General features: G+C 34.2%; 2 protein-coding genes across 6 annotated transcripts in view; one reads left to right on the top strand and one right to left on the bottom strand.

Annotated features, from left to right (window-relative positions):
- Positions 1-26,553, bottom strand: part of LOC141378555 (uncharacterized) — an 876,211-nt gene that overhangs the window by 477,088 nt on the left and 372,570 nt on the right. The gene's annotated exons all lie outside the window — the stretch shown is intronic.
- phyhipla (phytanoyl-CoA 2-hydroxylase interacting protein-like a) lies at positions 1,023-22,392 on the top strand. Of its 5 annotated transcripts, none has more exons than XM_073927544.1 (6): positions 1,023-1,105; positions 4,014-4,265; positions 14,533-14,723; positions 14,934-15,108; positions 15,415-15,532; positions 17,776-22,392. In XM_073927544.1, the coding sequence occupies exons 2-6, from the start codon at positions 4,160-4,162 to the stop codon at positions 18,311-18,313; spliced, it is 1,128 nt and encodes a 375-aa protein (XP_073783645.1). In that variant the 5' UTR covers positions 1,023-1,105; positions 4,014-4,159; the 3' UTR covers positions 18,314-22,392.

Genomic DNA, 26,553 nt, shown 5'->3' with positions numbered 1-26,553 from the left:
GGTGGTTTTGCGAAAATGGTGGGTCAATGATGTTTGATGGAGTTATATTGTCCAACACTGGAGTAAGCTTGACTTTGGGTTTAGCTCCTAAATATCTCTCCTTATTTGAATCTGATGGAATAAATTCACCTGCATCAACATTGAGTGGTTGTTTAGACTGTTTTGCCACATAAGAGTTCATCCCATCTGAAACATTTGATGTCAGTATCACGCTTGTTGTTGTACTGTGTGTTTTGAGAACCTCAAGTTTTGCCTGTTCTCCTGCAATTTCAGCATCCAGTTGCAATCTTTCTTTCCTTTTACGCAACTTTTCCTCCTCTTCTTCCAGTGCATGTCTTTCTTCTAATAATTTTTTCTTCATGGCTAAAGCAGCCAACTCAGCTTGGGCTTTTAAACGTGCAGATGAGGTTGAAGAATGTTTTGACAGTGATGATTTGTTACAGCTTATGTTTGAGACACTATCACATGGATTAATTTCATCCTCATTTTCAACTTCATTTGATTTTGCAGAAATCACATTTTCGTTCATTTCTGTTGCATTCTGTGAAACACCCTGGGTTTGCTCAGTTTCACTGATCCATTGCTCAGTTTGGTTTTGAAACACACTGCTGTAATTCATTATGCTTAAAAACCATTCCTTTTGTTTAAGAAATTCATCCTCAGGAAGTAATGGCATAAGTTCATCATGTGCATTAACAGCACTCTCACACATTGTGTTTAAAGTCATTAAACATTGCTTTATTTGAAGGATGTTTGCCTTTTGTTTCATATATTCTTTCATTTTTGGTATCAACCCTTTGATTTTATCAACAGCACGTTTACGTTCACATTGCAATCTCTCAATTTTATTCAGCAAGGCCTTTTGAGTGAGTTTGCTTTCCCTTTTCTTTCCCATCTCTTCAACCGAGCACGGGGTACCACCAGTTTGACTCATAGTGACTCTTTTGATTCAGTGTTCAGTGAATCACAACATCCAAACACAATGCAACGTTTGAACACGCTCAAACGATTCGATTCAATTCAACAGCAGTTCATTTTCCTTCCAAACAACATCACGGCATCACACAAACAAGCCGCAAAGTGCAGACTTCCTACAGACACCAAAGTAAGTCGCGCGATCTCGCGCATCCGATTTGCTATCCAAACAACTTTAACATGCACCAATGCCAACCAGATTCCTCATCCACACATATATCCACAGATAAACTTATCTGTCCTATGTAAACGAACACATGACGTGGCCCATTTGGTTTGCAATCGCATCACTTACTTTGCGTCTTCCTGATTCGTCTGTGCGCTGATTTTGCGAGCGATGATTTTCCTGATAAGATGCCGTTTTTTGTTGACAAAATATTGCGACTTCCTGATGCCTCCTATAAGTCGCTCGAGAGGCAGTGAGGGTCCTTTATATTTGTGACGCGCTGGTGGCTTTAGACAGAGACACTGAGCCCAAGATGTTATATGGAAAACTTTATGTAACTTGAAGCATGAAAAAACAATACAGCAATTTGTGTCTTTGAATACCTTGTATGGTGCCGATTATTGCGTTGGTGTGATGATTGTTGCATGTGCCGTTGTGATACAGTTTTGCGTTGCTTGGTTTGCGCTGCTGTTTGCGTTGCTGTTTGCGTGGCTGTTTGCGGTCAACAAAAAATACGGCTACCCCACTCTCCTTCTCTCCTCATCACCTGTGTGATTGTGCACGCACTTTATGTTCGAGCAGGTGCCAATTATGCCCACGTGACCAAAACATAAAACGTCACTGTGAAACCCAAACCAATCAGTATACAAATAAACATTATAATTAAATGAAAAGTAATATGGCTCCTATAACATTAAATTCTTCAGAATTAAACTTTTGTAAAAATAAAATAAAAATAAAAATAAATAAATAAAAACCTTTGTATGATAGCACCTATGTATTATTTTATAAGACACTTCACAGATTTTATTGTACATTAGGAATTGCTGAGATAAAGTCCATACTCTTTTCCAGTTAATATTAACTATATTTATTTACTGCCTTGGATCGAAATGATGCTGCTTTTTTTAAAAGCTTTTTGTAAAAATAAAATTAACACTTAAATCCCAACATTTGTGTTAAAATCTGATTAATGCAAATGATCAAACATTGAATAAAACAAAAAAATAAAAATCTTTTTAAAAAATCTTACAAGTGAACAACTTGTTCTTGTGAATATCAATGTACTAATTAGGATTATTAATTATCTTATTTAATAGATTATTAAAATCTTTTTGGATATTGCACGAAAAATATAATGCATGAAAAAAATCCCAACTTTTCACCAATGAGTGTGCATTTTACAGTTTTTATTCATTTTAAAGAGATAGTTCACACAAAATAGTAATTCTGCCATCATTTAATTCCCCTTTATTTCTTCCAAACCTGTTTGACTTTCTTTCCTAAAAATACTTTGAAGAAATCTGGAAATCTGTAACCACTGACTTCTATAGGATTTGTTTTTCCTTCTTTTGAAGTCAATGAATACGTTTTCAGCTTTCTTTCAAAGATATTTACATATTTGTTATTATTGTACAACAGAATAAAGAAACGTAATTGACGTAACGTAAAGTAACGGTTTTGAACCATCTGAGGATGAGTAAATGGTGAGTAAATTTTAATTTTGGGGTGAAGCATCACTTACAGGCTCTGTACTAAAGGATACTGAATCTGTTTTGTGCTAATAAAATGAGTAAGTACCAGGCAAACAATTTTGTGTTTAATAGACATATAACAGACATCTAAACGTAGACAGATTGGCTAAAGCAAGGCTAAACTTGGGCTGTCAGTGAAAGTCTAATAAACATCTAAGAACAGTCCAAAACTAGATTAATTGTCAAATAGACAAATTAGACAGCCTTTCTATGTGTAGTCATTCATTTCTGTTCATTTGATAACTAGTCTAGTTTTGGCCTATCGACTATTCGGTTTTCACTGACAGCCCAAATTTAGCCTTGTTTTAGCCAAGACGACTATGTTTAGACGTCTATTAGACACCTTTTAAAAACAAAAACTGCTTGCTGGGTATCATGTTTACACAATTACACATCTGCACAACACTGTTGCCAGTTTCTCACTGTAACCAAACCATTGTAGATGGGAGTAGTTGGCAACAGTGTTGCCAGTTAATTGCTGTAATAGAGCAGTAGTGGTAACTAACTGTAAATTGCTTACAGTTAATTACTGTACTGTAGTGTTACAACTCACATCATTATACTGCAGTGTTGCCTGTCTAATAGTGTAGTTCAGAGGAAAAAAGTTACGGATTACATAATTTTCATTACATGTTCTGAATTCAACTGGGAGGTGTGCAACAGCAATACAGTATAGAACACTATACTTCTTACAGCTACTAAGTTAAGTGGGCCTACACAGCATGTTAATAAAGGTAAATACGTTTTTCCTGGGTATATTTTTGTCTTATTTCTTAAATGACATTCTGTCATTTTTATGCCTACCCTACACCACAATACCTGATATCGTAAAGGTGTCGATCGAGTGCAGGTGCAGGAAATGGAACGAATCATTTAGCTAAATCGATTCAAAAGAGTCGAGTCAAGTGGATGAATCAATATCCCCACCCTGTTCATGCAGCGGCCGATTCGGTACCAAATAAGGACATGAGTTTGAGCTCCTGAAGTGACGTCAGTGAATGGATGGAGAAAGAAGGAGTCTTTAGCTCAGAGGCGAGAGCAGAGGTGCAGAGAAAGAGGTGTTATAAGAGACTGTGCTCAAATTGAGAATTAACGGTAGTGTGGAGTGGACCGTAATCTCGTTACATAACCCGTCACTGAACGCGCCGTTCGTCGGTTCATTGGCGTTAATCCGTTATTTCACTCCGCGAAAACACTTGTGGCATTCGTCAGAGCGAGAGAACTTCGACACGTTTAGGTTTTATCGTGATTATGAGAACTAAGATCATTTCACCGAGTCACTGTTAGAAGTAAGTGTTTTTTATAGTGTATATGCTTCTGTCCTTGTATATGTCCAGTAGTGTGGAGGTCGCTGACGCGGTTTCCATCACAACGCCGGAGAGAGAGAGGAACAGAGGAGCCAAAGCGACCGAGAACCAGACTCACCCATTTCCAAGCCGAAACTGACGAGTATTTCCAAGGGTTTCCACGCGCCTCTTCAGACATGGAGGCGGCGAGTTTGGCACAGGGGGTCGCGAGCCCGCTGAGCCCGCGCGAGGGCATGATCAAGAACGTGAGCCTGGAGTCGCTCCAGCTGTGTGAGAGGGACGGTAAGAAACCGCTGGAGCACACACTGACTGACTATACCCTTGACAGCATGATCTGCAAATGCTTTCTTATTATAACAGACATTTTAATGGGTATTATTGGTTTTGTAATGTAGTAAGCTCTTAAAGACTGTAGTAATGCGGGATTACACGTTGCTGGAGGACAAGAATCGCCTGTCACATCCACGAGACGCGGAGTAGTGAGACGTGGCAGGCTGGCTTTTGTGCGCGGGCTCTGGTATCTCACAGTGAAATCTCTGCTGCCTGTGTGTGCGAGGAGGGTTTCATTTCAGCACCATGGACACTGCCCTCCGGCAGACAGATACCTTTTCTCTTTTAATCTCCATTTATTATCATGCAGTCAGTCTCAAATGGCAGACTGATTAAGCCAATAAAACAAAAGTATATATATATATATATATATATATATATATATATATATATATATATATATATATATATATATATATATATATATATATATCTTATTGTTATTTATTAATGTGCCTCTTAAAAGCATTACACAGTCACCTATTACATCAGAGTCCTTAAATGTTTAGGCCACTCAAACTGATATGGTAGTTTTATGATCTATCTATCTATCTATCTATCTATCTATCTTTCTATCTATCTATCCATCCATCCATCCATCCATCCATCCATCCATCCATCCATCCATCCATCCATCCATCCATCCATCCATCCATCCATCCATCCATCCATCCATCCATCCATCCATCCATCCATCCAGTTGTAAAAAGGTTTACATATGAAACAAAACACAAGTATTCAATATAACAGCAAATGTAAAATTCATACATTACTCATACATAATATTTATTTAGTCATAAAAAATGTTATTCATATAAAACATGGCATGGTACATATTTTGTTAAGTATGCATATAAAAATTATCCTTGTAAAAAGGCTTGATCTAGGATACATCCGATACCATATAGACATATTGTATTATTGTTTATTTTATTAATTTATATTTATTTGTATACAAGTATATTTTGCCTTCATACTTCTTACACAAATAATTCATAATCGTGTTTTTGGCAGTACAAATGTCAACTTCGTTTGTGGCAGAAGGTGAATCAGGAGGTTGCATGCGTGCACATACACACACACACAGAGCAGGACACATATTGGGAGGAACCTGCTTTGTCTTTCAAAGGCTTAATGTAGAGGCTTACATGAGAAGACAGTATTTGATCGCTGCCTGCATGTCTTTATCTTACTGATTTGTATAAAATACAAGCCTATAAATGCAAATCTATTTAAAAAATCTAACCGCCTCATGTCCAAGGACCTTTGTCTTTTCGCAAGCATTCCAATCAGTCTTAATGGTAAGCGTGTATTTGAAAATGTCAAAATATGTGGTCCTCTTTAACACTGAGGGAAGCACTGAACTGCAAACAAGCATTTTGGCATCCTTTAGAAGAATGCAGAGTTCCTTTAAGGCAAAGCACAATGACTCACCAGGTTTTTGAGAGGGAGGCAGTGTTTTTATCTACCCTACATGAATGTGTCTGAATCAGCATTAATTAGCCTGAATGGATTGCTGTGCTGGCAGCACTGTGCCTCTCATCTCTTTGAGTTACCACATTTTCACTTCAGCGCTCGATTTATTTTGTTTAATTGCAACAAACCAAGGGAGTGCATAATGCCCTGTTTTTGAGGTACTAATTGAACTCTCTAATTAGTGAGAGTTCAAGTGTATTTTTCTGAGAGGAAGGTAAACATTTCTCATAATCCTATAGCCTGATGCTTTAAACTCTTCAAATATCTTAACGTACACTGTTTGATCTGCTTTTAAGCAGCTCCATTTGCATGATGATGTTTTGGATATTTTTATCTAAATATCGTTTCTTATTAGATCACATGCTAGCACTAGCTAATGCTCACCCACAAGCTGAGTGCTTGGTGTAAATGTCTAAATCAGATTAGCCAGAAACTTGAATCTCTAAAATGCAGGACTTTGAACACCCTTGGGAGTTGGGAATGTATTTAGAGAATGTTGCGCAAATATCATAAATGGTTTAAGATGGCGAAGTGATCTAAGCATTAAAGCGTCTATAATGAAGTAGACCTGATCCAAAGTAGAGCAAAAATGTTTGAGCAAAGGATATTGGTATACGGGGAGTCTACCATTCCACCACATCCCAGAGATGCTCTATTGGATTTAGATCTGGTGACTGTGGAGGCCATTTCAGTACAAAGAACTCATTATGTTGTTCAAGAAATCAGTCTGAAATGATTCACCCCTTATGCCTTGAGTGCGTTATCCTGCTGGAAGTAGCGCTCAGAAGACGGGTACACTGTGGTCATAAAGAGATGGGCATGGTCAGCAACAATACTCAGGTTGGTCAATGCTCAAGTCATATTAATGGGCCCAAAGTGTGCCAAGAAAATATCCCCTACAACGTTATACCAACATGACCAGCCTGAACCATTGATACAAGGCAGGATGGACCCACGCTTTCATGTTGATGATGCTAAATTCTGACCTTACTATCTAAATGTCTCAGCAGAAATTGAGACTCATCAGACAAGGCAACGTTTTTCCTATCTTCTATTTACAAATTTTGGTGAACCTGGGCGAATTGTAGCCTCAGTTTCCTGTTCTTAGTGTTCAGAGATGCTCTTCTGCATACCTCCGTTGTAATGAGTGGTTATTTGAGTTACTGTTGCCTTTCTATCAGCTCGAACCAGTCTGGTCATTTTTCTCTGACCTCTGGCATCAATAAGTCATTTCCACCCACAGAACTGCCGCTCACTAGATATTTTCTCTTTTTTCTGATCATTCTTTGTAAACCCTAGAGATGGTTGTAAAAACCCCTGTAGATCAGTTTCTGAAATACTCAGACCAGCCCGTCTGGCACCAAAGTCACTTAAATCACCTTTCTTCCCAATTCTGATGCTCAGTTTGAACTGCAGCAGATCGTCTGTCTACATGCCTAAATGCGTTGAGTTGCTGCCATGTGATCGGCTGATTGGCTAAAATTTGCGTCAACGAACAGTTGGACAGGTGTACCAAATAAAGTGGCCTGTGAGTGTATGTACGATTATAATAAATATTTATTTAATTAACTAATATTAAACTCACTGATAAATTCACAAGTGTTTAAACGGAAAGGAAACATCACATTCTCAGCTTAAATGAGATTTACGTTTTTAATTATTATGGCATTACAGACATCACATGCTTAATTAATAGTCAAGACCGCTTGTAAAACCATCCCTAATTAAATGGAAATATTTCATTTTGTGTGCTGTAATGATTATATGTTGCTTGAGGCTTGTCTTGAGTTGATTTTCTCTTCCCTCCGGGATCATAAACTAGAAAACAGCAGCCTACATTACCATCATATGATGTGCGCAGCGTTCACTTGAAGCTCTGCAGCTCAGCTCATCCCAGCTAAAGTTAATTGCAAAGTAAATGTGTTGTCTTTATTGCTGGCGGAAAAAACAGATTATGTTCAAAGCATTTTTTCCCACACGTATTTGGAAGTAGAATTCAAAGAAATATTGCAGTCTCAAACATGCAAATTTTTATTATGAGGAGAAAATTCACAAAGGCCTAAGTCTTTCTTTCTTTCTTTCTTTCTTTCTTTCTTTCTTTCTTTCTTTCTTTCTTTCTTTCTTTCTTTCTTTTTTTCTTTATTCAAAACAATTCTCATTTAAACAAAAAATGTGTATAAAGTAATGGATAAATAGTGGTAAATGCAGTATGACTTTTTTTGATCACTTTCACCCTTCAATGAGAAGTTAGAAGGTTTTATTTAGGAAACCTTATTTAGGTTTAAAGAAAATCAATGATACTCTTTTATATAAAAAAGTTCTTCAGGTCCCACTGTACCCAGAATGTAAAAATATATATATTAAGTTTACATAGATTTATAGACTCCAATAAGGCTCACAATTTACATCAAAACATGAATTTGCATCATTGGACTGCTACTAAATGTGTGTATGAATGTTTATGTGTGTTAATATGGGAATTTTGGAGTTGAGCCAGAGCTCATTAAAAAACCTCTGTACCTCGCTAAGCTTGAATTCTGCCACAATACGAAAACACTAGCAGCACTGAAGCTTATACTGCATAGAGAAAAGCCCCTTGCTCTCATTTACAAGGGGCACTACTCTTTGGTGGTCACATGTTTCGGTGTTTGCCCACATAAAGACCTCACTGTAGTTTTGGATTTGTGAGTATTTGCTGTTTCTTAGGTTAGATTTGCGGTCTGTACAGTTTGGATGTTTCTGCTTTGCTTGGTTATGTAATACTGCAGTTTTCTGGGTAAGCTGCTCACACAAGCTGCTCTCCTACAGTGTTTACTGTAGATGTTTGTTATGGAGATAGGGGGTTTGGATATGCTTACATTTCTTTGATGTTTCTGGTGATTTAAAACAAAGCTTTTTCAATGGCAAACAGTTGCAAACACTAGAAGGACAGAAACAGAACCTGGAGCAAAGATCACACAATGGCAAAGAAAGATATATGATGTAATTTCTTTAGTTTTACGTGGCGATAAAGATTGACAATTGGCCATTTTAACTTGAAGGCAGAACTGTGGCAGCCATGCTGAGCATTGCACTTTTCCCCATTTCATAGTAATGCGAGTGAATTGTCTTCATTACAGACTGTTTGGAGGGATCTTAACAATAACAGTGGCCCTATATAACATATATCTTGTTTTTTTTTATTATTTCCATAGCTTTCGAGAATTCAAAAAAGTCCACATATTGTTAAATAATGTTATGACAGCTGTTTTAAAGTGAAGATACGATTGAATTGCATCTTGTTGCAGTTATGAAGTAGTCTGTAAAAACAAGCAACAAATGTTCATGGGCCAATGACATCACCACATTGAAAAGGTCTATATCTATAGTGTTTGTTTAATACTGTAGGTTTTCTGTGTGTGCATGGCTTTAAATAGACTATGCTCCCACAGGAGGCTTTCAGCCCTTATCACAGTCAGAATCACAGAACCAGACATTTTTCCTTCCTCATCTCCAATACTCACTCAATACTCAGCAGGTTGTTTTCTGCCTGTACTCAAAAAGCAGTAGTTTTAGTGTTTATACAGTAAATATCTGTTTAGAACACTCTTATTCTTAACAAGGCTGCATTTATTTGATCCACAATGCAGTAAAACCAGTAACCAAGTAAAACTAAATGTTTTTATTAGGAATTTGAAAGTATAAAATGTCAGACTAATGTTTCCCTCTTAATAACAGATTTTATGGTTTTCAAATAACTATAGTTTATAATAAAAATATATAATTTAAGACTAATTTACTCACAATGTCAATATTGTGTATATTCATTACCCAAATATATTTTATCATTGAAAACTGGCATGTTTAACATAAATTATTACAATAAGGGTTGCACGCATCACCGGTACTATGGTAGTATTGTGATACTATGGCTCCAAAATACTGGAGGTGCAACTGTAGTTTGTAAACGGTAGTATCGTCAGTAACGGTCTGTCTACAATACATAATGTTGCCTGTGGAAGAATCACTAAAATGCTCTCACACTTGTGCAACTATAGACCATTTTATTTTAATAGCCTATGGAGCCTTCTAAAGTTGCAAAACTGTAGAATTCTCGTCTTTTATGTTAGCTTATTGCACGTTTTCTGAGGCTTCAGTTCAAACCTGAATCTGTTTATTTCTGCTCCTGTTAATATGATTTAATAGCTACAACAACCGTAACAATCTCTTAAATAACAGCTCACAAAGTGAAATTTTGAAATACTTTGGATTCTTACCTGATAAGACAAAAAAAACAATAGATGAAAAACCTTAAAGAGCAACAGGAAACAAACAATTTTTGACTATTTCATATAGCGCAAATTTGTTGGAAAAATGCTTTTTTAGTAACAAATTTCATTTGTTATAATTTGTATCTTTATTTTAATGCATTTTTTTTTGTTCGAATACATTTTAGGGGAAAATACCTTTTTGAATTATAAGGGAACTATTAATTCAGTTCAAGTAGACCTATTATAACAAATAAAATTAAGTATTGCTGACATTTTCTCTTTATTTCATTAATTTGAGTTATGAATTACAGAATCGTAATACTACTTGGTATCATGATATTTCAGCTGGTATAGTATCATGACATAAATTAATGATATCACGAATACCCTAATTACAATATTAAAGAACTGCTTTCTGTTAAATTTATTTAAAATGTCATCCCTTACAGAATCTTTATAATATGTTCATTTTGTGTACAAGAAATGCTTCGATTGGTTTTTGTCACAGTTAAAAATGGCTGTGCTGTTTAAAGTGTTTACAAATGAATCGTTTGTACCATTATAAATGTCTTACAAATATTTTACAACAGCTGAAGATTATGAAAATATTTCCTCCTCCATCAGATCTGTGTTGAAGACTTGTCTCTAATCCTTATCTGACTTTTCTTTATGAACACGACTAAATTGCTGATCATTGTGCATAAAGGTTTCTCTTTAAACTATACTACATTGATTAATGGCCTTGATTTGTTTCTATGGAAACTGCAGTCTTTGTAAAAGCCAGCTGAAAGACCTGTGGGTTTGTTCTGAAGCTCCACTTTAGCGAAGAGGTGCACACTCATGCTTTCCTAGTTGCTTTTTGGGGTAATCTTTCTTATATAAACATGTTTTTCATGGCGTTCTGTGCGATTAGATGAACATCAGCTGATGATACAGTGGTGCGTTTATGTTGAATGTATACAATGTCCGACCTGTTTCTTAAAGCATGAAGGGAAGCAGATTCAGTGGTGAGAAGATGTCAGAGAACAGCAGAAGCTGATAAACATACATCTGTTGTTTGTGTACCAGAGTCAGTTGGCAGAGGCGGGGTTATACGGCTAGATCTGGCACTGTTAGTGTTGTGGGAGGACTAGTATAGAGCAAGAACAAATCTATAGCGGAGATGAATGTTGTGAGTACAAGTATTTTATCTCTGTTCTGTCTGTTTATTTGTCGTTCTGACAGACCCCTTCACTATAAGGTTAAAGGTTCTACTACCTAGTTTTTACCTTGTTTATGTAATACTTTAATAAGTACATGTAACACAGGACTGTAAAGTGCTACAGTTTTATAAGCCAATACTCATTACTTACATTTCAGAATGTGAGTTTATTTCTCACAATTTTTTCATTGTTTACCTCTTATTATAATAAATTAATTCTGCTTTGGTAAATAAAACAGAAATGTGTTTGTAGTCAAAATAAACCGGGCTGCACAAAATAAACACTAATGTTTAAACATTCAAGTAAATTTATTTTAAGGAGTTTATCTTTTTAAAAGAAGACATTTTTGGGTGACCATTTAGTTTAGGTCACAACTCACGCTATTAACAAACCATTACCTAACATACTAGCTCAAGAAAATACTAATTACTGTTTAAAAATTGTTAATAAGGTAGAAGTTGGGTTTATGGTAGGATTAGGGATGTAAAATAAAATCATACTTTATATCTACTAAATAACACTTAATATCCTAATAATAGCCAGGTAGTAAGATAGTAAATAATAGCATGAATTGTGGCCAAAACTAAAGTGTTACCCATTTTTGCTCACTAAGACTATTTGATCATAAATACAATAGATCCTGCAAAACTGATCAAAATGATTACAATTAAAAATTTCTTTGTAAAATGTCAGTTAACCCTGTAATGGAAAACACATATCTATCTCATATTATTTATAGTGCTGGGCATATATAAGAACACCAGTGGTGTAGTCCTAGAAAAAAAGGTGTACTAAAGGTACTATTACACCCGACACAAATTTTAAATGAAAGTAGGCAAAGAAACGACGAAAGTCATTGTTTCTTCGATTCATTGGAGATTTTATTTATATATATATATATATATATATATATATATATATATATATTTTTTTTTTTTTTTTTAAATCAGTTACCTGTATTTAAGTTAACTCAAGAGGCCTGTGCATACATGGTAAGACAGCTTTTTAGCTTACTTTCTTTACTGGCTTATTACTTTACATTTTATAGGTTCCTTTAAACATCAATCAGCAATTATTTTTAATTGTCACATTCGTGCATGCTTGTTTTAAACCAAACTATTAGGAGTCTGTCTTCTGTTGTCGCTATTATATACTAGTAGTTACCCTTTTAAATCGCACATTATTACGCGATTTATGAGTAGTGTTTGCCTAATTGTTTTTAGTGTTATATACGGTATAGTGTTGTTCACTAGCGGCACAATTAAGACAAATGTGAAATACTGTTTTACAGGGGCGATTTTAGGATTTTAATTTTAGGGTGGATCAGGATCAGATCCTTTTGGGGTAAACAAAGAAAAACGTGTCATATAATATTTATGTAAGAAATAGGCACATCTTAACAAATTAAGTTGTAAGTTAAAAAAAAAAAAACTGTTTGGTATACAGTTAAAGTGGACGCTAATACATGTAAATTAGGGACGTTTAATCAGAAAAACAGGTGAGTATACTGAGGGTATACTCAATTATTGATCCTCAGAAGTGGTAATACCCAAACAGCTCATGGAAAAAAGTAAGCATACTCAGAATACGTGCGTATAGCAAGGACTACACCACTGAAGTACACCCCTTACAAATCTATCTTTTAAATTCAGATTATTTTTTTATAGGAAGCTATACAATATTATATTTGTGCATATACATTAGATTAGTCAGTACTGAAGCCAAATCGGGAGCTTATCTAACAAAATAACTTACGATAATGGTCCAAAACTAGTACATCCAAATTTGTGTTATAGAAAAATATTGAATACAAATTTTAAAAAGAGGAAAAAGCAAGAGAAGCAAAAAAATGGAAAAATTTTGTTGAAAATTTGTAGGTTCTAATTTTTATTGCAATATTTAACTTGAATTTAATTGTATTATCTTTTAATTTCTTAAGATGCTCGGTGACTATTTCAATAAATATATCTGTTTAATAAATCTGTTTTGTTTAAATGTACCAAAATACATTGACTATATTCACTGAGAAATGGAGAAAAATACTCATTTATGCTGGGCACTGTATGCTTTTCGTTGTCATTGCTGAAATGAATAATCACCTTAATATTTTTATGGCAACAGTGATGCACTTTTTTCCCAGCATTCTTTAATGAATAGAAAGTTTAAAGGAACAGTGTGTATTAAAAATAAATGTTTGAAAAAATGATTAAAGTCTTTACAGTCACTGATCCGCTTTTCATATTTCCAAACTTTTGAAAGTTACTGTAATCAGTGTGCGAATAATACATTGATGATCAGGGGGATCAACTTTTTCAGTAATGTTAGTTTTTGTATTAGGTTAAATTACACCTAATTTATTAATAAAATGAGTGGACTTTTTCAGTGTTTTGTGGAATATTATGGTATTATGACTTTCAGTATTCGATTAGCTGCTTCTGAGATTATTGTAAGTCAGACTATGCATCTATTTTGGCTTTACTTTTAGGCTATTTGTAGAAACAAACAGCTATTGCAGGAGAATGCAGTCTTGTGAATAGTTAAGTTGTCTATCGGTGCTCTAGATCTACCCATTTTAGACTGTTTATTGAGTTTTTTTCTGGCAGACTAATTGGCGTGATTACGCATTCACAGTGGAATGAACCATTATAGGGGTGGTCAAATGTATATTTATATTAATAATTAAATTTTTTATATTTATTTTAATTATTAACATACAAAGCAGAGCAAATTATTTCTCAGTATTAAAGAGCTGACCCCCCTTTACATGTTTTGATGTCCTTCAGTGGGAATCAAGCGTTAATTAGGGGTGGTCAGTCCCACCCAAACCCCCCTGTAATTCACACTCTGACTGTAACTACAGTTATTACTATATTCTGGCATACACATTTTTAAGTAAGTTAATACTAAAGTCCTTTCTTTCCAGATGAACATGCCAGTAGTAGTAAAGAAATTAGTTTAGGAAAAAGTGTTCAGTGAACATCAAGCTGAAGGTGCTTATTACACAGAAAACTTCTAAACTTCTATCTTTTCATGGGAAGCGCTTCGCTGTGCTTTGTATAGAGAGAGTGTATGTGTGTGTGATTCTAGATTCCCACATTCCTGTTGTGCATTTGTGAACTCTATGATAACACAGTGCCCACACTATAGCCATGCCAGTGCATATTTCTCAGCATGCGTCTGATTGTGGGCAGTCATGTGTAGCAGTATTTTTAGACAAACACTCAAACGTAAAGATTTTAAACAGCACAAATAGATTGCGGTCACCATCCATTCTTTCTATCTTTCCCTAAGGTAAAGCTGAAGATACTGGAGTGGTAGAAATGGAGTTACCGGTGGCTCGCAACATCAAAATCAGTAACATCACCTGCGACTCCTTTAAAATCTGCTGGGATGTGGATCCACACAGCACAGAGAAGATCACACATTACTTCATTGACCTGAACAAGAAGGAGAACAAGAACTCCAACAAGTTCAAACACAAGGTGCTCACTGATGTGTTATTCAGGCTTTCATTTTTAAAAGAATATTTCATGGCACACTTCCTGTGCAATATCTGGTCTTATAATGTTTGAAATAGCTTATAATAATAATAATAATAATAATAATCAAGTGTCTTGTGTATTTTAACCAACACACTATCAATTAACCTAAAATTGTATCGCATTTTAATGTTTCTTGCTCTTCGTCTTTAGGATGTGCCTACAAAGCTTGTTGCTAAGGCGGTTCCGTTGCCCATGACAGTGAGAGGCCATTGGTTCCTGAGTCCACGGACCGAATACACAGTTGCCGTGCAAACAGCGTCCAAACAGACAGACGGAGACTATGCTGTATCAGAATGGAGTGACATTGTTGAGTTTTGTACAGCAGGTTAATCACCTACAAATACACATTTATGAAATAGTATGAATGTGACACAAGGCTACTTTATTAATATAGCATATTTAAAGCACAGTGATAATTCAGAGTGCTTTAAATTGTCCAAAATAAAGTTTAAATGAATAGAAATATGTAAAATACTTTATGAATATAAAAAAATTAATAAAATGATCACAAAAAGTATTTATATATTTAATTACTAAATATTATCATTTTAGATATAACATTAATCAAATGTTTAAAAAAAAATCTATGATAACTGATGACAAATGAAGATCTCTCTCTTCATTTTTCCAGATTATTCCCCTGTGCATTTGACTCAGCTGTTGCAGAAGGCTGAAGTCATTGCTGGCAGGATGCTCAAGTTCTCCGTCTTTTACAGGAATCAGCACGAGGAATACTTCCAACACTGCAGGTGATTTAAGAAACATTACCTCAGTAAGATATGCTTAAGATGTGACAGATGGAGTGGAAAAGGACAGAGTGGAGCTGGTCGAGGATGATAATGAATACCTTGAATACTTACTCTTGAGATTTAGCTCAGCGTTAGAAAGTACACAGCTCCCTCTTGTGGAATAATGTCCTCATTCATTCACAAGGATTCGTTTTGGTTTTTGTAAACTACATTCATGACTACATTCACTGCCGTTGAAATGTTTGGGGTCAGTATGATTTTTTTAAAATAAAAAATATATCCTTTTATTTGGCAATGATGTATTAAATTGATCTGTCTGTTTGTGATCAGTCTGAAATCTTTAGGGTTTGTCTATAAATACTACTACATGACTACCCACCAAAAAAAAAAAAAAAAATACAGAAACAACATTATTAATATTTTAAAAAAATTGTAGGGCACTTGTGCTGGGATTCATAAAATACAGATGGTATATGACAGTTTGATTAAAAAAAAAAAAAAACTTGATAGGATTCCCCAAAAATTATTTTAATTCCTAATCAGTTGTTAGTGCATTAAATTAATTAATTGAAATTAATTGGGGTTTTACTTTACTAAACTTTAATTTAGCTAATAAACAAAATCCAGAAAATAAAAAAGGTAATAGATATAATTTTGAAAAAAAATTACTTTTATAGGACCCTAATTCTATTTCCAATAACTGCAGAAATTTTAACTGTTTAAACTTCCATCAAAAAATCCTAAATAGAAGAACACAGTTTGTACAAAAGCTGTGATAATAATAGCAAATGCTTTTGAACTTTATTTAAAATGATATTTTTAGTTTTATGATTTAAACTTTTTATAGATTTTTCTTATTTGCATATATGCAAATTAATATTATATGCAAAGCATTAATATAAAAACAGAACAATACAAAAAAGATTATATATAAATAATATGCCTTTATCATAAATGATATTTGCATATATAAATAAATGTAAGTTATCTTAGTTAATAAATAAAGACATTTTTAGTTTTATACTAAATACATTATCTTAAGTTGTAATATTTACTAGTATTACTAGTCTTACTTGTATACTTATTGTATAATGGGCCCTTTTCAAGCCTGTTATGATGCATTTAATGGTCATCAGCATATTAAATCCTTAAAAGTTTTTAATATTTAGATGAACATTTATATGTAAAGTGCTCAGCATAAAAGAGTACACCCCTCAAAAATCTATCTTTTAAGTTCATATTTTTAATAGGAAGATTTGCAATATTATATTTGTGCATAAACATTAGATTAGTAGTACTAAAGCCAAATCTGGAGCTTATTTAACAAAATACCTTACGATAACATTCCAATAACTAGTACACCCAAATTTATGTTATAGAAAAATATTAAATAAAAGTTTAAAAAAGGGGAAAAATCAAGAGAAGCAAAAAAATAATAATAATAATAATAAAAAATTGAAAAATGTAAATTTTGTAGGTTGTAATTTTGTTGCAACATTTTGCTTGAATTTAATTATCTTTGTATTATCTTTTATCTTCTAAATATGTTTGGTGACTAATATTTTTTAATAAATATTTATGTTTATTAAATTTGTTTTGTTTAAATTCACCAAAATACATTGCCTATGTTTACTGAGAAATGGATTAAAATGTTCATTTTCAAAATGGTGTCTGCTCAATGCTGAGAACTGTATATATGTACAGTGTGTATTATATCATCTTAGCATCAAATTACAAAAAAGTGAATCACTGCTTGTGTGAGGCATTCAAAATGCAGAATGTATGGGCAGGACAACACAATCTCACGACAATTCGTAACTTTTTTATTTAGTGGCTAATTCGTATAAATTCGTACGATCTACTTCGTACAATTTAGTACGATTTGCATATCCTCCAATGACGGTTGGGGTTAGGGGTGGGGTTAGGTGCCACGCCTCCTTTTTAAAATCGTATAATTTCGTACGACTGAAATTGTACGAATTCGTATGAATTAGCTACTAAACTGGCAAAACATAAAATACTTAAGTTTTCTCGTGCGATCAGGCTGGGCAGGACAGTAAATTTGATGTTGTTCTCTCTTCTGGCTGCCGTCATCCGTCTCACACTATTTTATTCCTTTTTCTAAAAGTCTTGAGAACACCATCGTGGAGTTCACCAAAATGTACCTAACTATGATTACTTTCACTACTGAGAAATGTGAAAAGGGTCAATAATTGTATAATGCGTCTCTGTTTACCCCACAGAGATGTTCTTGGTGGCCGAATGATGCCCTCAGTGAAGGATAATAGCGGCAGTCACGGGTCACCAATCAGCGGTAAACTAGAGGGCATCTTCTTCAGCTGTAACACAGAGTTCAACACCGGTCAGCCACCACAGGACTCTCCATACGGCCGCTTCCGCTTCCAAGTGCCCGCTGAGGTTCTCTTCACCCCAGATACACGCCTTTACTTTGGGGACTTCTACTGCATGTACACCGCCTATCATTACGTCATCCTGGTCCTGGCGCCGCGGGGCTCCAAAGGAGACCTTTACTGCAGCGAGCGCCTTCCAGAGCTGGACGTGACCAACAACCGCTTCCTGATGCGACTGTGCGGAGAGGACGGGCACGTGGTATTTCAACATGCGCAGGATGTGATTCTGGAGCTGATTTACACAGAGCCGCTGCCGCTAGCTCTGGGAACGGTCTCTCAGATTAGCGGACACCAGCTCATGAGTTTGTCCACCATCAATGCTAAGAAAGACCCCAGCTGCAAGACCTGCAACATCAGCGTCGGCCGCTAGTTTGAGAGCAAACTCACAAATACAGAACCATTTGTGAATATAACATCAAACCGTACTCAAGACGTCATCAACAACTAAACAAACAAGCTTAGAATGGCACATAACCACGATGATTACCACGACAAACAGCCCCCTCTGGATATCACCACATGGCACTCAATTCCCTTGCTAATGCTAGATTTTTTTTAAGGTTGACTAAATCGAGCATTTAACAAAAAAAGTTAATAAATGATCATTTAAAAAAGTTAATATGAAAGAGACAAAATCTATAAAAGCCTGTTTCTGCTGAAGTATTTATTTATTTAAAAAATTGTATTGCACTTTTGTTCTTTTTTCCTCATGATTTTAAGTGAGTTATGAGTTTTTCTCACAATTCAGACAGCTAATAATTGCAAGATATGAAGACTGAATTGCGAAACAAGCTTATAATTGTGAAATATAAAATTGAATTTGGGGAAAAAAGTAAATTCAGTTTTACATTTTTGCAATTCTACGTTTATCTCACAGTTCAAAGTTCATATTTCTTGCAAAAATCTAAGTTTAAAAACATTTTCATAATTCAGATCTTTATTTCTCAAAATTCACATATGCTGAGGAAAAAAATGTTTACATTTTTCTTTATTCTAATTGCAAGTTTATAACATAAGATTGCAATAAAAATACACGGTACATTTTGTTGCAATTCGGAATGCAAAGATAACAGCAACATTTTTTTTTTAAATAATTAAATTGTAGTTTTTATGTTACAGAAACAAACTTTCATATAAAACTGTATTTTCTGCAACATAAGTCACTTTTTAAAATCATATTAACCTTGCTGTAGCTTCTGTTTCAAAGAGATTGTAATGTGTGGTGGTCCAGTTTTCCTGGGTCTGCGCACCCTTAATAGTGGCTGGTTGACATTTACAGTGAATGCTTCTGTAATTTTAGCTTGTTTAAAATTACTTCTGTTCTGAGTACTCTTCAATTGTAAGGATTTGTTGTGGAGTGAAGGGACCTAAATGCATATTTATATTGTTTGTAAATGTTTTGTTGTATTTGGGGTACTGAAAGTACTTAGTTTACACAATTTCAGAAAGAAAGTCTTTAACGTGACTCATACACCAATGCAACTTTCTTCAACTTATGCAATTTCAACAATGTGACTTATCTTGCAGAAAATACAGTGACAAAAAACAGACTCAAAGCAAAAAAAAAAGAAAGAAAAACTCAAGAGAAAAAAGAAAACTGAGCAAAACAAGTAAAAGCTATATTTCCAAAAAAAAAAAGAAAGAAAGAAAAGTAATCCCACTGTGACTCTTTTATGTATTTTTGGTGCTTGATATTCAGCCCTCAGCTCTGTTTCTCCACAAACCGTGACTTTTTTAAAATCCACAACGATTGACACAAGGATTCTTTGTGCTACATTTCTGCAACGATCGCCTGTGTTTCTTTTCCTGCATGAAGTCTGATCCTTTAAGTATCAATATGCCACCTCAGCCTTTAAACATGAGAATTTTCTTCAGTAACTCATTCTCTCTTTAGCGTCTGGCACTTTAAATGCCCTTGTTTCACTACTGCATGCATACTGCCGATCATCACATTATCCAGATGGATGTGATGAAGAACATCTGCTTTACTAATTTGAGGCCAAACAATCCTTTAAGCACCTCCATGCCACCTCAGCCTTTAAACTTTCTCTTTTACCCTCAGCCTTTTCATTTTCTACTGGGATCGCAGTTCTCCTTTAACCTTTCTTACTTGTTATTTTGTGTTTCAGTGTTCTTTTTTTGTTTTTAGGGATTGTGTGTGTGTTGCAGTATTGATGACTTTTGATGATTCCTGACAGACCGTCGGGCTGTAAGTAGAACTGATTTATCATAAACATATCTATGGCTGGACACTGTTACGTCCAGGTTTTTGAGAGGTTTGCACTGTCCTATCAAAGGCCTGAAGGTCTAATTCGTCTTGCGCTCTCTAGTTGTGAAAAAGTTCAATTTTACAGATGCATGCCTACGATTTTGTGCTGTTCTGTATTTGAACTTGTTCTTTGTTCCTTAAGCTCCAAAGAGCAGACATGATGCACAGTTTTATTGACTTTTTTTAAACTAACAGTATGCTAAAACCTGTGGTCGACATGTAGCTTTCTCTCAAAACAAACTATTAGGATGTTTTGCTTTCTTTTTTGTCCACTGTAATCTGTTCTGTTCTTTATGTACTCATATAATATCATTCAAAAGTTTGTTGTTGGTAATAGTTTTATAATAATTATTGTTTTTTGATTAACAATTTGTTGTTCTCTATTTTAAAATGTTTTTTAACAAATCCAGCATGATCCTTCAGAAATCATTATAATAGGTTGCTTATAAAACAGTTATTAATATTATTAAAATGGAAAATGACAACATTTTTGTGCAAGTCACTGCATTTAGTTTCAAGATCCTTTTCAGGACCAGTATTAATTTAAAGTATAATTTTTACCATTATAAATATTTTCACTAGGGATGCTCCAACATCGGTATTGATAATCACATTTAATGACTCGATCAAGATCGGTATTGGCCCATAATCACAATTAATGACTCAAACAAGTTAGGTATTGACTGATAATCACAATTAATGACTTGATTGAGATTAGTATCGGCTCATAATAACAATTAAAGACTTGATCGGGAACGATATCAGCTGATAATCACTATTAATGACTCAATCGAGATCGGTATCGGCCTATAATCACAATTAATGACTTGATTGAGAACGATATCGGCCGATAATCACATTTAATGACTCTGTTAAGATCGGTATCAGCCAATAATTACATTTAATGACTCAATCGAGATCAGTATCGGCCGATAATCACATTTAATGACTTGATTGAGATCAGTATCGGCAGATAATCACATTTAATGACTCGATTGAGATCGGTATCGGCCAATAGTTACATTTACTGACTCAATCGAGATCGGTATCGGACGATAATTGCATTTAATGACTCGATCTGTACTCACCAATTTGGTCAATCTCATGAATCGATCGCAGGTGTTTGTTTATGAGTTTACAAGCAGAGGAAGATGCACTTGCGCTCACGTATATTATACATAGCCACATGGGAAAGCTAGGTTTCTGCTGGAAGTGGTATTAGTAAGGCCAGCAGGGGCGCCCAACCTGCAGTCCTGCATGTATTTGGGCCTTTTTACATATAAAAACTGAAGCTTTTCTTGATTGAGACATGTTAAATACTTCTTTCATCATTTGTAATGTTACTAAATTGCATTGTTTGCAATTTTCCTTCCCAATATTTGAATCCATGTTACATTATTGTCTGTAAAGCTGCTTCTGGCCATGACATGTTCACACCTAAATGGTTTTAGGAGGCATGGTTAAGGGATTATAAACTTTTATTTATTCTACTAGGTAAGGCGAGATCATCGAGTATCATGTGCTTATTATAAATCTTGAAGCATTAGAATCGGTACTCGATATCGGCCGATCATCATGACAAGGAATCGGTACACTGTATCGGCTGCAAAAATTCTGATCGGCGCATCCCTAATTTTCACAATTAATTTAAACCAATGCATCTTATTTTATTTATTTTTTTAAATCTTACCAATTCCAAACTTTTGAACGGTTGAAGAAAAAGATAAACTCCAGTGTTTTTTTAAGATTACATATGGATGTGTGTGATTGTCTGCATGTTTTGTTTGTATGTGAGTGTGTGAAGTGTTTAGTGTATGATGTGCGAGTGTGTGTTTGCTTAGGTAAAGGTTTTGAAATACTCTCATCTTTACCAGAGGAAGTCTGTCTTGTCTCTGTGCACTTCATTTGTGAGGAAGGGATACAAAAAATGAAACAAAATAGTTTAATTATGCCATTCATTCATGACTTCTTTTATTGCCTTACTCTTATCTTACTGTGTAGAAAACCTCAGTTCTTCTTTATATATATGGACTCATGCACAGGTCAAGCGTCCCAATCAAGTTCTGGCTGTGTGAATGTGCCTCAGACTGACAGATGTGTTCAGTAAATATCCTGTTTTTCTTGTTGCCATGTTCATAAATACCAAATGTGACTGTTCATTAAAATCATTAAGAATGATACCCCTGTGTGTGCGTTATACTTTGTGTTTTACTTTTGTTATTTGCATGTCTATACAAATATTTTATTGAACCCAAACTTGTAATGATAGTTATAAAAAGCAGTTTTTTGTGATGCATCATATAAATAATAATAAAAAAAAATCATAGTGTGTTTTCAGGGTGGTGCAGTGGGTAGCTCTGTCACCTCATAGCAAGAATGTCACTAGTTTGTGCCTCGGCGGGGTCAGTTGGCATTTCTGTGTGGAGTTTGCATGTTCTCACTGTGTTCGTGTGGGTTTTTTCCAGGTGCTCTGGTGCACTAGAGGTGAATTGGGTATGCTAAATTGTCCGTAGCGTATGTGTGTGAATGAGAGTGTTTTGGTGTTTCCCAGTGATGGGTTGCAGCTAAAAGAGCATCTGCTGCATAAAACATATGCTGGATAAGTTGGTGGTTCATTCCACTGTGGCGACCCCTGGTTAATAAAGGGACTAAGCCAAAAAGAAAAGGAATAAATGAATAATGTGTTTTCTCAGAGTGACATATATAATAAAAATGGTGCATTGTATTAACCTTACGATGGGTTAAACATCAGCAAACACAATAGTGGGGTCAAATAATTTAATTGAAATTTCATTGAAAATAAAATAAAAATGAAAAAATACAATCCAGCATTTTAAAGTTTGTATCCTATGAATATAGGAAACGCTTTCTGAAATGAAACAGAACAAAAGCAGATATGATTCTTAATTTCTTATAAATTAGTTCTTATAAAATGTGTAATGGTTATAATGAGAAGTATAATGGTTTAAATGGAAGATGTAATAGACATTGTTTGACTCAATTAGTAAGTTGTTGTCTGCTTTTGGTGGCATGTTGAAAAATCCTAATAGAATGTGCCCCAAATTTGTTTTGTTTTCTTTATTTTTTAGCAGGGTCGACCCTTATTCAATAGGATAAAAGTAAATCTATTACGTAATAAGAGATAAATGCAGATTTTTTTATGAAACACAAAACATCAATGCAGAGTAAAAAAAAAACTGAAAGATGCTCACCTGTTCCCTTTACGGAGACATCACTACACTGTAAAAAACAACCTATAGAATCTACTCAATAAAACTGAGGTAAGAATTTGCACTTACTTAGTTTGGTTAGATTATAAACTATATATTTATATAAAGAATACCTCAATTTAACAGCTCTGACAAACTGCAAAAAATTAGGTACGGTCTACCTAATATTTTACATTAGATTACATAAATTATTACTTATAATAATTGAGTAACATTAACTCTATGTTAGTAAGCAACAATCCATCTACTAATTTACTATTATTAATTATTACCCAATAAGAATAATCAAAAATAATTTTTTCATTAAAGGTTGAATTTACTTAAAAATTGTCAGAAGCAGGAGACTGCATCAATTGCTTTTTTATTGACAAAACATTTTTTAAAAACATTTAAAAAATGTAATAAAAAAATGCAAGTACAAAAAAATGCAAGTACAAAAAAGGTACGTTTTAACCAAAAAGTAAGTACAAAACACCTTAGCTTGAATTTCAAAAGAAATACATTACATAAAGCATTAAACATTCCATATTATGTTTTCCACCCATCTGAACACATTCCAAAATTAAAACTTCAGTGTTTAGATACGTGTGCAACACTTGCAACACAAATGAAAGGAGTCACTAATATGAGAATAAAAAAAAATACAAAAAAAAAAACTAAATGAAAAAAATCTCCTTTACCTCAACAGAATGCCATGCCAACATTTCACCAACTTTTTTTTTTTTTAAACCAAAACAAAAAATGCTCTTAGATTCAATTTTTTAGGAAAATACAACTTCATATAACTTGCATAGCATACAACTTCTTAAACATTTTGAAAAACATTTGAAAAAACACTAATTAGGTACAAGTGCATTAAATTTCCCCCAACACAACTTCATAAAACATTTTACAAAATTATAATTGGAACACAATACTATTTACATATAGAACAGTGTCTTAACTGGATGAAGCCAGCTCATTCCATTAGCTTACACCTGAGGCTTTGGATCTTTTTTAGCAGCTTCATTCCATCAAGTTCCAAAAACAGTTTCTGGAAAACTTCAAAAGTGTACTGGAGGTTTTTGGGATATTGAAGGTTGAGTGCATAGATAAGTCCCATCAATAATGTGCATGCTGGGGTTATGTTCCACAACCGTTCAGCACTCTGCTGCCCTCTATGATGACACACACATCCACTGGGTCCACCTCAGCTGTGGGGTTTTTAATCACTACCAATTTCATTATGTGATTTGTGTGGCCTTCAAGTTCATTCTCCTGTTAAAAAGAAAAAAAAACATTTTTCAGCACTGAACTGAACTAAATCATCGAGAGCATGTTTTAAACAAAGCAAAAGGCCGTCGCTTGGAGCATTCGCTGTTAAATCATTAGCAATGATTGTATTATCCACAGTACTACAGCCGTAAAAATAGGGATCACGTTTAACTAATCCTGCGTTGAGAGAGGTTAGGACCGCCTACCTCATTAACATATGGACACAGAAATAAATAAATGTAGAAATGCAGAAATAAATGTAAAAATAAATAAATATAGAAATACAAATAAATGTAGAAATAAACGTAGCATAACACAAATGGTACCAAAATAGCTAAATAAAAAATGACACTTTAACACAAAATTATTAATTTATGTATTTCTACATTTATTTATTTCAGCATTGAATTAATTTATTTATAAATACATTTATCTATTTATACATTTATTTATTTATGTATTTCTACATGCATTTATTTATTAATTTATGTATTTTTACATTTATTTATTTCTGCATTTATTCATTTATTTATTTATACTTAGGTAATTTCTGGTCCTCCATATCCGTCCTCATGAACCTTTGTGAAATGTAACCCAAACATTAGAGCACTTTCTGTTAGCCATTGCCTTAGCGCAGATGTGTTCGCAGATAATTAAATTCCAAATGTAATTATTACCACATTACATGGGGGTGAGTAAATTATTGTGACATTTTTTTATGAATGTGGAGTAATTATTTAAGCACAATGTTCAATAAGGAAAATTAAACTATGTGTAATCATTTGAATACCTTGAAACTAGGGCTACACGATTTTGAGAAAAAAAAACCTAATTGCGGTTTTTCTGATAAATATTGTGATTGCAATGCGATTTTCGATTTTGAAGATGCTGGTATAGATCAGTAGTGTTTCCTCTGGATCTGGCCACAGGATGTCGATTTTACATTTAGCACACTTTTGCTTCACGTCGTTTTTCGCGAATCAAAAATAAGTTCAAACAGCTGAAGCATTCACACAAGCGAAGCGTATATCATGTTCTTCTCGAGTGCCATTTAAGATTCATTCAACATGAATGAATCATTTGAGAACGACCATTACCTCAAGTTCAAACACTGGAGTGGAGTAGCTTCGCTGTTTATAAATTTCAGACATTGACAATGATGAAAACTACTATAATTAAGTGATATAGATGTTTATTCACATTAGCAGGTGCGAGTACTGGGCAATTAAAATTTTAATGCTAATTTGACTGACCACAAATTCTAAAATGTGAATCTGTCACTGTGGTGTCGACAACAAAGAGAAGTGCGCAGATTATAATCTTCTGGTTGATTTTAACGTTGCACAACTTAACATTTGCATTCAATATATCAACAAGTTAAATAAAACTTACCTGTAATTCAATTGCCGTCCCACCACGTTGGCAATGACATGGAAAATGGCGACCCCGCGATTTCCTCCTGGATGTTGACGCATGCGCAATTTGCGGTACCAAAGCAAATATTTAAGAGTATACTTTACTCATTTTTTAAGTGTTGCATTTTTTTACTGTTAAAAAATAGATAGTGTAGGTAGAATGTACCCATTATGTTGCATTTTAGATGCTAACTCATAAACTTAATTAAAATTTAACTGATTTTCTTGGGTGGTATTTAACACCCCCTTGAGTAATTTTTTACAGTGTAAAATGTGGAACAAAAAGTTATTTAAAATTGTAGGACATACAGTAGCTGCAGTGGTTTGCCAACTCTTGAAAAATAAAACAACAAACAATAGCAAAAGTTGTCATTTGTATATATATTTTTTTACATTGTCTAAATGCTTTTGTGTTTTACAAGGATATATAACTTCATTTGTT

Source organism: Danio rerio, chromosome 17, assembly GCF_049306965.1.
Source record: "Danio rerio strain Tuebingen ecotype United States chromosome 17, GRCz12tu, whole genome shotgun sequence".
NCBI lineage: Eukaryota > Metazoa > Chordata > Actinopteri > Cypriniformes > Danionidae > Danio > Danio rerio.
This window is presented reverse-complemented; position numbering and strand designations above follow the sequence as displayed.